This window comes from Dendrobates tinctorius, unplaced genomic scaffold, assembly GCF_039654945.1.
Source record: "Dendrobates tinctorius isolate UK_male_01 unplaced genomic scaffold, ASM3965494v1 ptg000008l, whole genome shotgun sequence".
Lineage (NCBI taxonomy): Eukaryota > Metazoa > Chordata > Amphibia > Anura > Dendrobatidae > Dendrobates > Dendrobates tinctorius.
In genome coordinates this window covers 7,752,231-7,766,022 of record NW_027361676.1, presented here as the reverse complement: position 1 = coordinate 7,766,022, position 13,792 = coordinate 7,752,231, and the positions used below count along the sequence as shown (strand labels likewise).

General features: G+C 41.8%; 1 protein-coding gene across 2 annotated transcripts in view; it reads left to right on the top strand.

Moving 5' to 3' along the window:
* LRBA (LPS responsive beige-like anchor protein) overlaps positions 1-13,792 on the top strand; it is a 920,035-nt gene that overhangs the window by 701,127 nt on the left and 205,116 nt on the right. For both annotated transcript variants that reach the window (XM_073576254.1, XM_073576253.1), the window contains exon 45: positions 9,757-9,876. In XM_073576254.1, coding sequence (XP_073432355.1) covers positions 9,757-9,876 — 120 coding nt within the window. The remainder of the gene's footprint in view (positions 1-9,756; positions 9,877-13,792) is intronic.

Below are 13,792 nucleotides of genomic sequence, written 5' to 3'. Positions count from 1 at the left end.
ACTCAGCATTTGGGATGTCAAACTCAAATACACAGGTGCCAAAACTTGTCGCTGGCCAACCTTGATATTTATTTTAAAAAAAAAAATCTACATTTGAGATCAAATGACTGACGCATTGGGTATTTCATCACAGGCTGGGGCGTACATAGAAATTATGGAGCCCCATAGCAGAAGTTATAATTGTGCCCCCCTCCCCCCAAAACAACCCTTAAAATTTGTTGGGGTGACAGAAGAGCATATCTTACAACATTACCGCTTTTACAAGGTAATTTTCTTCCCATTGAAGCCCCTGAATTGCCCTTTTATTGCCTCCACAAAGTATGATGCCATCAAAAGTGCCCCCTAAACACTGTATGATACCATCACAGTCAATTCCTCCACAGTACCCTACACATGCACGGTATGATGACTGTACTGTACCCCCAACACCCCCAGGCAAAGTATGGGGATTCCCAATAGAGTGTGATGCCCCAACTGTGATCCCACAGCCCTCCACACAGTATAATGGGCTTCACATAGTCTCCATACACTATAATGGGCCCTAAATAGTCCTCCATAGAGTATAATGGACCCCACACAATCCTGTATGCAGAATAATTGCCCCATATAGTCCTCTATACAGAATAATGGGCCCCACATGGTTCTCCATACAGAATAATGGGCCCCATATAGTCATTCATATGGAATAATGGGGCCCACATAGCCCTCTATACAGTATAATGGACCTGACATTAAAATAAATAAATACTCACATCTACTCATTCCCTAGCTGCTCCCGTCTCGGCTGCAAGTGCTCGTTAAGCCCTTTACTGCTCGGTACAGCTGGTGTGAAATGGTGTATCATCACACCTGCTGCGCTGATTCATCGAATGCAGAGGGAAAATGATGTGGGAGGAAGCGGGTGGTTTCCCTCTTCCATCATTGCTTTCAACTCAAATCAGTTAAAAGGGGAAAGAGGGGTGCCGGCAGTGCAGGCCAGTTACAGCACGCTGCATCAACTCTAGCCCTCAGCATGTGAACAAACAGTTATTGCAGCCATTTGGTAACTTCAAAAAAGTTTATTTTTTTCTCATTAATGTACACTCTGCACCCCATCTTGACTGAAAAAAACAAACAGAAATGTAGAAAATTTAGCAAATTTAGAAAAAAAAAGAAAGTGAAAGATCACATGGTCATAAGTATTCAGACTGTTTGCTCAACACTTATATTTTAGTCACATACTGTCCATTTCCTTGTTATCCTCCTTGAGATGGTTCTACTCCTTCATTGGAGACCAGCTGATTGGACTTGATTTTTAAAGGCACACACCTGTCTATATAAGACCTCACAGTGCGCGTCAGACCAAATGAGAATCCTGAGGTCAAAGGATCTGGCCAAGGAGCTCAGAGACAGAATTGTGGCAAGGCACAGATCTGGCCAAGGTTACAAAAGAATTTCTGCAGTACTCCAGGTTCCTAAGAGCACAGTGGCCTCCATAGTCCTTAAATGGAAGAAGTTTTGGACCATCAAAAGTCTTCCTAGACCTGGCTGTCCAGCCAAACTGAGGAATCATGGGAGAAGAGCCTTGATGAGAGCAGTAAAGAAGAACCCCAAGATCACTGTGGCTGAGCTTCACAGATGCAGTAGGTAGATGGAGGAAAGTTCCACAAAGTCAACTATAACTGCAGCCCTCCACCAGTCGGGCCTTTATGGCAGAGTGGCCCAATGGAAGCCTCTCCTCAGTGCCAGACATATGAAAGCCTGCAGAGTTTGCTAAAAAACATATGACGGACTCCAAGACTATGAGAAATAACATTCTATGGTCTAATGAGACAAAGATAGAACTTTTTGGTGATAATTCTAAGCGGTATGTGTAAAGAAAACCATGCACTGCTCATCACCTACCCAATACAATCCCCACAGTGAAACATGTTGGTGGCAGCATCATGCTATGGGAGTGTTTTTCAGCTGCAGGGACAGGACGACTGTTTGCAATTGAAGGAAACATGAATGCGGCCAAGTACAGAGATATCCTGGATGAAAACCTCTTCCAGAGTGCTATGGACCTCAGACGTGGCCAAAGGTTTACCTTCCAACAAGCCAATGACCCTAAGCACACAGCTAAAATGACAAACGAGTGGCTTCACAACAACTCTGTAACCATTCTTGACAGGCCCAGCCAGAGCCTTGACCTAAACCCAATTGAGCATCTCTGGAGAGACCTGAAAATGGCTGTCCACCAATGTTCACCATCCAACCTGATGGAACTGGAGAGGATCTGCAAGGAAGAATGGCAGAGGATTCCCAAATCTAGGTGTGAAAAACTTGTTGCATCATTCCCAAGAAGACTCATGGCAGTACTTGCTCAAAAGGGTGCTTCTTCTCAATACTGAGAAAAGGGTCTGAATACTTATGACCATGTGATATTTCAGTTTTTCTTATTTTAATAAATTTTCCAAAATTTCTACATTTCTGTTTTTTCAGTCAAGATGGGGTGCAGAGTGTACATTAACCCCTTCCTGACATCCGACGTACTATCCCGTCCACGGTACCCGGGCCCGTATGACCGTGGACGGGATAGTACGTCTACCGCGATCAGCGGCGCCCACGTGGTGAGTGCCGCTGATCGCGGCCGGGTGTCAGCTGATTATCACAGCTGACACCCGGCACTATGTGTCAGGGGCGGTCACGGACCGCCCCCGACACGTTAACCCCTTGCACACCGCGATCAAACATGATCGCGGTGTACCGGGAGTTAAAGGGAAGCATCGGGATGGAGGGGGCTCCCTCCATGCTTCCCTGAGCCCCCCACGGCAGCGCAATGTGCAGCGCTGCTGCCGGGGGCTCCTATCCTCCAGGCCCCCGAATCCAAGATGGCGACGGGGGCCTTCGGGGACCTGAGGAAGCTGGCTTCCTCAGTGCCTGCAAAGCGCAGGCAAGAGGAAGTCTTCTTCAATGCCTGTGACAGATTGCTGATCTGTCACAGTGATCTGTGATGTGACAGATCAGCGATCTGTCACAGGACAGTGATGTCCCACCTGGGACTATGTAATAAAGTAAAAAAAAAATTAAAAAAAAAATGTAAAAATAAATTTTAAAAAATCACCAAATAAATTAGAAAAAAAAAAAAAAATATTCCCTCAATAAATCCATTTTTTGGAAATAATAATAAAAAAAAAACAATAAAAGTACACATATTAGGTATCGCCGCGTCCGTAATGACCCGCCCTATAAAACTGTCCCATTAGTTAACCCTTTTAGCAAACCCCTTAAAAAATAAAAATAAAAAACGAAGCAAAAAATGATTTATCATACCGCCAAACAAAAAGTGTAATAACGCGCGATCAAAAAGACGCATATAAATATCCATGGTACTGCTGAAAACGTCATCTTGTCCCGCAAAAAACGAGCCGCCACACAGCATCATCAGCGAAAAAATAAAAAAGTTATAGCTCGCAGAATAAAGCGATGCAAAAATAATTATTTTTTATATAAAATAGTTTTCATTGCATAAAACCGACAAAAACATAAAAAAACGACCTAAATGAGGTATCGCTGTAACCGTACTGACCCGAAGAATAAAACCGCTTTATCAATTTTACCGCACGCGGAACGGTGTAAACGCACCCCCCCAAAAGAAATTCATGAAACGCTGGTTTTTGTTCATTCTGCGTCCCAAAAATAGGAATAAAAAGCGATCAAAAAATGTCACGTGCCCGAAAATGGTACCAATAAAAACGTCAACTCGTCCTGCAAAAAATAAGATCTCACATGACTCAGTGGGTAAAAATACGGAAAAATTATAGCTCTCAATATGTGGTGATGCAAAAACTATTTTACAATAAAAAGCGTCTTTTAGCGTGCGACAGCCGCCAAACATAAAAACCGCCATAAATAGTAAGTCAAACCCCCCGTTATCACCCCCTTAGTTAGGGAAAAATAATAAAACTAAAAAAAAAGTATTTCTCTCCATTTTCCCGTTAGGGTAAGGCTGTGTGCACACGCTGCGGATTAGGTGCGGATTTTGTAAAATCCGCAGGTGAAACCGCAGGTCAAAAGACCTGCGGTTTTACCTGCGGATTGCTCTGCGGTTTTGTCCTGCGGTTTTTCATCTCCTCAATAGAGGAGATGGCAAACCGCAGGAGAATCCGCAGAAAGAATTGACATGTCAATTCTTTCTGCGGATTGAAAACCGCAGATAATCCGCGCGGAAAATTCTGCACCGTCTGCACTGCGGTTTTTGATTCCCATAGGGAATCATGGTACTGTACACCGCAGCAGAAACTGCTGCGGCTCCGCAGCAGCCAAAACCGCTGCGGAACCGCAGCAAAATCCGCAGCGTGTGCACACAGCCTTAGGGTTAGGGCTAGGGTTAGGGCTCAGATTAGGGTTAGGGGTGTGTTGGGGTTAGGGTTGGAGTTATCATTGGGGGTTTCCACTGTTTGAGCACATCAGGGGCTCTCCAAATGCAACATGGCTTCTGATCTCAATTCCAGCCAATTCTGAGTTGAAAAAGTCAAATGGTGCTCCTTCCCTTCCAAGCTCTGCCATGCGCCCAAACAGTGTTTTACCCCCACATGTAGGGTATCAGCCTACTCAGGACAAATTGCAAAACAATTTTTGGGGTCCAATTTCTCCTGTTACCCTTAGGAAAATAAAAAATTGGGGGCAAAAATATCATTTTTGTGGAAAAAAATGATTTTATTTTCACGTCCGAGTGTTATAAACTTCTGTGAAACACTTGGAGGTTCAAAGTGCTCACCACACATCTAGATAAGTTCCGTGGGGGGTCTAGTGTCCAAAATGGGGTCACTTGTGGGGAGTTTCAATAGTTTAGGTACATCAGGGGCTCTCCAAACGCACATGACACCCGCAGACCATTCCATCAAAGTCTGCATTCCAAAACGTCACTGCTTCCCTTCCGAGCCCCGACGTGTGTCCATACAGTAGTTTTCTCCCACATATGGGGTGTCAGCGTACTCAGGACAAATTGTACAACAACTTTTGGGGTCCAATTTCTCCTGGTACCCTTGGGAAAATAAAAAAATGGTGACTAAAAGATCATGTTTGTGGAAAAAATACGAATTTTTTATTTTCACGCCCGGGCGTTATAAACTTCTGTGAAGCACTGGGGGGTTCAAAGTGCTCACCACACATCTAGATAAGTTCCTTGGGGGGTCTAGTTTCCAAAATGGTGTCATTTGTGGGGGGTTTCCACTGTTTAGGTACATTAGGGGCTCTCCAAAGGCAACATGACACCCGCAGACCATTCCATCAAAGTCTGCATTCCAAAACGTCACTATTTCCCTTCCGAGCCCCGACGTGTGCCCATACAGTAGTTTTCTCCCACATATGGGGTATCAGCATACTCAGGACAAATTGGACAACAACTTTTGGGGTCAAATTTCTCCTGGTACCCTTGGGAAAATAAAAAAATGGTGACTAAAAGATCATGTTTGTGGAAAAAATACGAATTATTTATTTTCACGCCCGGGCATTATAAACTTCTGTGAAGCACTGGGGGGGTCAAAGTGCTCACCACACATCTAGATAAGTTCCTTAGGGGGTCTAGTTTCCAAAATGGTGTCATTTGTGGGGGGTTTCCACTGTTTTGGTACATCAGGAGTTTTCCAAACGCGACATGGTGTCCGATCTCAATTCCAGCCAAAAACGTCAAATGGCGCTGCTTCCCTTCCGAGCTCTGCCATGCGCCCAAATAGTGGTTTACCCCAACATGTGGGGTATCAGCGTACTCAGAACAAATTGCACAATAACTTTTACGGTCCTGTTACCCTTGGAAAAATAAGAATTGAGGGTGAAAAGATCATTTTTGTGGAAAAAATATGATTTTTTAATTGTATGGCTTTATGTTATAAACTTCTGTGAAGCCCATGGGGGGTTCAAAGTTCTCACCACACATCTAGATAAGTTCCTTAGGGGGTCTAGTTTCCAAAATGGTGTCATTTGTGGGGGATTTCCACTGTTTTGGTACATCAGGGGTTTTCCAAACGCGACATGGTGTCCGATCTCAATTCCAGCCAAAAACGTCAAATGGCGCTGCTTCCCTTCCGAGCTCTGCCATGCGCCCAAATAGTGGTTTACCCCCACATGTGGGGTATCAGCGTACTCAGGACAAATTGCACAATAACTTTTAGGGTGCTGTTACCCTTGGAAAAATAAGAATTGAGGGTGAAAAGATCATTTTTGTGGAAAAAATATGATTTTTGAATTGTATGGCTTTATGTTATAAACTTCTGTGAAGCCCATGGGGGTTCAAAGTTCTCACCACACATCTAGATAAGTTCCTTAGGGGGTCTAGTTTCCAAAATGGTGTCATTTGTGGGGGGTTTCCACTGTTTTGGTACATCAGGGGTTTTCCAAACGCGACATGGTGTCCGATCTCAATTCCAGCCAAAAACGTCAAATGGCACTGCTTCCCTTCCGAGCTCTGCCATGCGCCCAAATAGTGGTTTACCCCCACATGTGGGGTATCAGCGTACTCAGGACAAATTGCACAATAACTTTTAGGGTCCTGTTACCCTTGGGAAAATAAAAATTGGGGTGAAAAGATCATTTTTGTGGAAAAAATATGATTTTTTAATTGTACCGCTGTACGTTATAAACTTCTGTAAAGCCCTTGTGGGTTCAAAGTTCTCACCACATATCTAGATAAGTTCCTTGGGGGGTCTAGTTTCCAAAATGGGGTCACTTGTAGGGGGTTTCCACTGTTTAGGTACATCAGGGACTCTCCAAACGTGACATGGCTTCCAATCTGAATTCCAGCCAATTTTGCATTGAAAAAGTCAAACGGCGCTCCTTCCATTCTGAGCTCTGCCATGCGCCGAAACAGTCGTTCCCCCCCACAAATCAGGTATCAGCGTACTCAGGACAAATTGCACAATAACTTTTGCAGTCCAATTTCTCCTGTTACCCTTGGTAAAATAAAAAAAATTGAACCTGAAGTATTTTTTTTGTGAAAAAAAGTTAGATGTTCATTTCTTTTTAAATATTCAAAAAAATTCCTGTGACGCACCTAATGGGTTAATAAACTTCTTGAATGTGGTTTTGAGCACCTTAAGGGGTTCAGTTTTTAGAATGGTGTCACTTTTGGGTATTTTCTATCATATAGACCCCACAAAGTGGCTTCAAATGTGATGTGGTCCTAAAAATAAAATGGTGTTGTAAAAATGAGAAATCGCTGGTCAACTTTTAACCCTTATAACTTCCTAACAAAAAAAAATTTTGGTTCCAAAATTGTGCTGATGTAAAGTAAACATGTGGGAAATGTTACTTATCAAGTTTTTTGTGTGCTGTATCTCTGTGATTTAAGGGCATAAAAATTCAAAGTTGGAAAATTGCGAAATTTTCAAAATTTTTGCCAAATTTCCATTTTTTTCACAAATAAACGCAAGTTATTTGAATGAAATTTTACCACTAACATGAAGTACAATATGTCACGAGAAAACAATGTCAGAATCACCGGCATCAATGGAAGCGTTCCAGAGTTATGACCTCATAAAGGTACAGTGGTCAGAATTGTAAAAATTGGCCCGGTCATGAACGTGCAAACCACCCTTGGGGGTGAAGGGGTTAATGAGAAAAAAATGAATTTTTTTGAATTTTCCAAATGGCTGCAACGATTTTATATATATATTATTGAAGAGCTTCAATGTTTAATTTTATTTTGCGTAAATGTATTTTTAGATAAAAAAAATAACTTAATTGTTCTTATGTTTGTGCTTTTGTAACCTGTTATTTCTGTAGATGCAGTGCTCCTTAGACACCTCTTCTCAGGTCCTTTGTTCTAGTATTTTTGTTGCTTACCTTCTTCATTTGCATAGCTCTATCGCCAGTGTCATTTATCTGTTCCTAATAATGCTAGGCAACCATATTAAGGCTCTTCTGTAATGCGTTGGTGTTTGGTGGATTAATCAGGAATTGTGTTTATTGATAGCATGTTGGTTTACAATAATGTATGTTTCTGTTAAACCTAAGAGCTAATTCATCTAGAAGAAAGTAATTTCTTCGGGAGAGCATTAGCAGCATACCATTAATTAAAGCTTGTTAGAATGGTACAAGCAGACATAAATCCTTGATATAATTTATGGGTCCTTGCTAATTTTAGGCAATTATCTACTAATATGGGCTTAAGTGTTCTTTAACTAAGGAAAGGCTTTTAAATCTTTGAAACATTTTTTATATTGCATAAAGAAAATCCAATGAAGGAAAATCAACGTGGATTTCTTTTCAACAAAATATAAGTAATGATGCAAATAAAAATCTTAATGATACATTTTGGAGGAATAAGTTATGTTTTACATTTGTCTACAGCCATGTCATCAGTAAGGGTATGTGCACACATAGTTTTTTGTCTCTGCGGATTTTGTAGAGAAAACCGCAGGAAATCCGCAGGACAAAGTGCTGCGGTTTTTCTGCGGTTTTGCCCTGCGATTTTACACCTCATAATGGATGAGGTGTAAAACCGCAGCGTTTCTGCACCAAACAATTGACATGCTGCGTTTTGAAAACCGCAGCAAAACCGCGCGGAAAAAAACGCAGCATGTGCACAGCTTTTTTTATTTCCATAGGAAATAAAGGTACTGTACAACGCAGCAGAATCTGCTGCGTTTCTGCAGAGCCAAAAACGCTGCGGAAACGCAGCAGAAACCGCAAAGTGTGCACATACCCTAAGAACCATTCACACAGTTCCTGTGGCAGCCATACATTGCCATCTTATAAAGCTGCCACCACCATGTGAACACTGTACTTCAATCACGTTATAATGGCTTTGTTTCAGATGCTAAATTATGAAAAAATTTTCACTGCAAAGTAAGCAACTGTGTATGCAAAACGTAAATTAGTTGTGTTCCTACACAGTTGGCCAAAGTGCGTTGCTGTCTAATATAGGGCAGTTAGAGTATGAGCCCTCTTAGGGACAGGGTTACATATGCTATGATGCTATCTAACTAATTGGAAATATATGGTACATTTCAAAAACTTTGTTTGCTCTCACGTTGAAAATGTCACCCAGACAAGCAAGACAGAAGAAGAGAGACCCATTTAGGGTAGAACAGAGATATTATAATTATGATCAAACATTGTAACATGCTAAATTAAAGGGGTTGTGCGATCACTTCATAGTGATCTCTCTGTCCCCAGGATAGGTCAAAAACATCAGATCGGCAGGAGTGATTCCAAAACAGGCGCTGCCACTGATCAGCTGCTATTCGCTCTGGTTGCTGCTAGATATGAATAGTTGAAATGTAGCTCCTATTTGCTGCTCCATTCACTCTATAGCAGCCGCTGTCAGGCATTGCAGAACTGCGCCTATTGCCAAGAAGAGCTGTTCTGCAGTATCCGTCCGTAGCTGCTATACATTGATTGAAGCTGTACATTGCAGCTCCATCATAAATGTTTAGAACCGGTGACTGCCATGAGGGCTGATATCATATTGATGAGCTATCCTTTGGTATGGCCGGACAGCCTCTTTACAAAGAAGGGATAGTATGTGGGTGAAAAGGGTTATAACATCTGTACCTGGCCTGCTATCAGAATAATGACCTTTTCGCTAACTACTGTAATATGTATTGGAGTAGAGGACCTGCTTAACTTTAGGATTGTTGAGACTCCCCATATAGATAGCTGAAATTGACTTACATTTTTATTCAAATACTAGTAAATAGCAGATTTAAATTGTTTGGCAGTTATGTGACTTTTTATTTTTTTCCATTGATCACTTTTCTCTTTTCTAACCAATTTTCTGCCATTTTTCCCTAGGAACCCTTTACAACATTTTTCTTAAATTTCCAAGGTGGGAAATTTGACCATGCTGACAGGACGTTTTCTTCAGTTTCACGGGCATGGCGTAACTCACAACGTGACACTTCAGACATCAAGGTAAATTGTTGGGCTTCATATATTTATTTTTTACCTAATTTTGAGCGAGTGTACAACACTTGAACCGTGTTTTGTGATTCATATACAGATCACTTGGATTATATATTCATACCAATCGCTAATTAGGATGCAATCACAGCTTCATCCTTACGCTATCAGCCACAGGGTTATTTGCTGAATTAAAGAAGTCATCTAATCAAAATTTTTATTCCGTTAATCCGTCCTAATCTTCTATGTAATAGCCATAAGTGTAGTAAAATTCTTACTGATCGCATCCAGTTACCTGCGACCGCTCGGCAGCTTTTCTTGTTCCTAGAGGATTTACTCTGTGGCGCGATGGCTGCTTTCTCAATATAAGTGAGATTTTCAACAATGCTCCATAGATCAGCACTGATCACATAGAAACCTGGTGTCGAAGCTGAAGAGCATAGAGGACAAAAGCCCCATAAAACATGTATATAGAATTAAAGAATATCTTTTTGACTTTTAGCAAACATCTGGCAGCCGTGCAACCAATATAATGCACTAAAAATGCCATGAGAAGCAGACGCTTGTGGCTAGTTTGACAATGAGCTGACGTTTTATTTTATCACAGCTAGATCCACCATATTCACATGTATGGCAATGATACTACAATATATGAACTAGGTTTGGGTATATGACCTAAAGGGAATCTGTGACATGGGGAAGAATAATAATAATAAATTTTATTTCTATAGCGCCGACATATTCCGCAGCACTTTACATTTCAGAGGGGACTTGTACAGACAATAGACATTACAGCATAACAATAATCACATAGATCATAACAGATACCAAGAGGAATGAGGGCCCTGCTCGCAAGCTTACAATCTATGAGAAAAAAAAAAAGGGAGACATGAAAGATGGGTGGTAACAGTTGCCCTGATTGTATGGACCAGCCATAATGTTATGTGTGTAACAGTACAGACGCAGAGGGCTAATGGATGCATAAAGCATGTGGGAGCATGATGCAGGGAACCTGGTTATGGTAAAAACTTTTGGCTGTGCCACATAGGGATAGATTAGGTTAATGTGTTGAGGTGGTAGGCCAGTCTGAATAAATGAGTTTTCAGGGCACACTTAAAATTGTGAAGATTGGGGACTAATCGTATTGACCTGGGAAGTGCTTTCCAAAGAATTGGCACAGCACGTGTATAGTCTTGGAGACGGGAGTGGGAGGTTCTGATTATTGAGGGCTTGGGTAGGATGGTATACTGAAACAAGGGAGGAGCTGTAGGGTGGTGCTGAGCCATGAAGAGCTTTGTGGGTGAGGGTAATAAGCTTGTACTGGATTCTGGAGTGGATGGGTAGCCAGTGTAATGACTGGCACAAGGTAGAGGCATCGGTGTAACGATTGGCGAGGAATATGATCCTGGCAGCAGCATTCAAGACAGATTGGAGGGGGGAGAGTTTGGTAAGAGGGAGACCGATTAGAAGAGAGTTACAATAGTCGAGATGAGAATGAATAAGAGAAACAGTAAGAGTTTTTGCGGAGTCAAAAGTAAGAAAAGGTCGAATTCTAGAAATGTTTTTGAGGTGCAGATAACAAGAGCGAGCCAGTGATCGTATGTGGGGGACAAAGGAAAGCTCGGAGTCAAGTATGACCCCAAGACAGCGGGCATGTTGCTGGGGAGTAATGGTGGAACCACACACGGAAATAGCAATGTCGGGTATAGGTACATTAGTAGCGGGAGGAAACACAAGGAGTTCAGTCTTTGACAGGTTCAGTTTCAGATATAGTGAGGACACGATGTTAGACACAGCGTTTAGACAATCGCTGGTGTTTTCTAGAAAGGCTGGCGTGATGTCAGGAGAAGAAGCGTATAATTGGGTGTCATCAGCATAGAGATGGTAATGGAAACCAAATCTACTGATTGTTTGTCCAATTGGGGCAGTGTACAAAGAGAAGAGGAGGTGGCCTAGGACTGATCCTTGAGGAACCCCAACAGTAAGGGGAAGATGAGAGGAGGAGGAATCGGCAAAAGATACAGTAAAGGAGTGGTCAGAGAGATAGGAGGAAAACCAGGAGAGAACGGTGTCCTTGAGGCCAATGGAATGGAGCATAGTGAGGAGGAGCTGATTATCCACAGTGTCGAATGCTGCAGAGAGATCCAAGAGAATTAGCATGGAGTAATGACCATTTGATTTAGCTGTTAGTAGATCATTAGAGACTTTAGTGAGGGCAGTTTCAGTAGAGTGTAAAGAGCGGAAACCGGATTGGAGAGAGTCGAGAAGAGAGTTATCAAAGAGATAGCGGATAAGACGGGAGTGGACCAGGCGTTCCAGGAGTTTAGAGATGAAGGGAAGATTAGAGACAGGTCTATAGTTAGTGGCACAGTTTTGGTCGAGGGATGGTTTTTTAAGTAGTGGATGTATGACGGCATGCTTAAATGAGGAGGGAAAGATACCAGAAGAGAGAGAGAGGTTAAATATTTTAGTTAGGTGAGGGGTGACAGCAGGGGAAAGGGGCTGGAGTAGATGTGACGGAAATGGGTCCCTGGTGCAAGTGGTTGGGCGAGAAGATGCAAGGAGCCTGCTTACATCTTCTTCTGTGACTGGTAAAGAAAGTATCATTTTACAAAGCTGGAGGTGCAAATTTGAATTATGTTTTGTAGGAAAAATTCAGGCAGAATTTGTCATTTATTGTAGTCATATGCTCATTTTTTAAGTAGGAGTCCAGTGGGTGTTCTCACTTGGTGATTGACATCAAGACAGAGGCTTAAATCAATTAATTACAAGCAACACTCAATCTTTTCCCCATAATGACATATTGATCTTTTCAGCTCCTCCCGCTCTTTGACCTGCTGGACACTGCATTTTTAATGTTCTCTTCAGGAAAATACAAGTTGGTTGTGCAAATGACCTGGAAAATCCTGGATGAATTTGTGATCTTTTAGCTATTGTGCCTGAGAAAGTAATATATATCACTATCAGCTTAAATAGAAAAAACTGCTTCTAAAACCCCAAAATCCACCTCTAAGACAACATGGACCTGCCTGCTGCTTTAGGGCTCATACATAAGCCTTTTTGGGCTTTCTAAGGTATTTGGAAGGTCACAAGAACAGGTACATGATCTCTGATGTAGTCACTGGTAAACCAGGCCTGCATCAATTAGGGATTAAGGTATTGTCAGCCTTGTCACTTTGAGAATGTTGTAGTGCTTTAAATTAAAACTCCTTTTGTTTATTGCAACACTAATTAAGGGAAAGTAAGCTCATGTACTTGATGCATGACACGCTGCTGATAATGGCTAATGATCTAACATTTCACTGCCCAAATGAGAAACAGGCCATTACGTCTGGTGCTTCAATAGAGGCCATGGTGATAGATTTTTACACCGTGTTACCCAACATTGATGTTTACTTGATATTTATCAGGGACAAAGTAAATTAGTTAATTATTCAAGTTCATTTTGCAATTGTCTTAGCTACCATCATTACATCTTATCAAGGGGCCTTGAATAAAGCCTATTTTAGCATATATTTTTTGTAAAGGAGAGGTGAAAGTAAAAATATCCTTGGCATTGTGATTCTGGTTTATCGTTATTTAAAGTGAACTTGTCTGCATGAGTTTGTAATGTAAATACTTGGCTGTAATGGCACTCTAATACTGATTTCAGTGATACCTTTGGTGAAGAAATCCACGTTGTGGTTCTTCTTTAATCCCCAACTGAAATTTTCTGTAAATTGGATTTTGTTGCGCAGGGGCCAGACTGTGCGGCAGGTCTTCTCCTCCCTGTCTGTGATTCCCCGGCCCCTATACCAGCCCATCGGACTCCTGAGCCCTAAATTATCAGAGGTTTACAATAAATTTCAAGTTCCACCTGAATCTTTTCCTACAAAACAGCATAATTCAAATTTACACATTTTGTGAGGTTTTTTGCTCCCCATGCTCT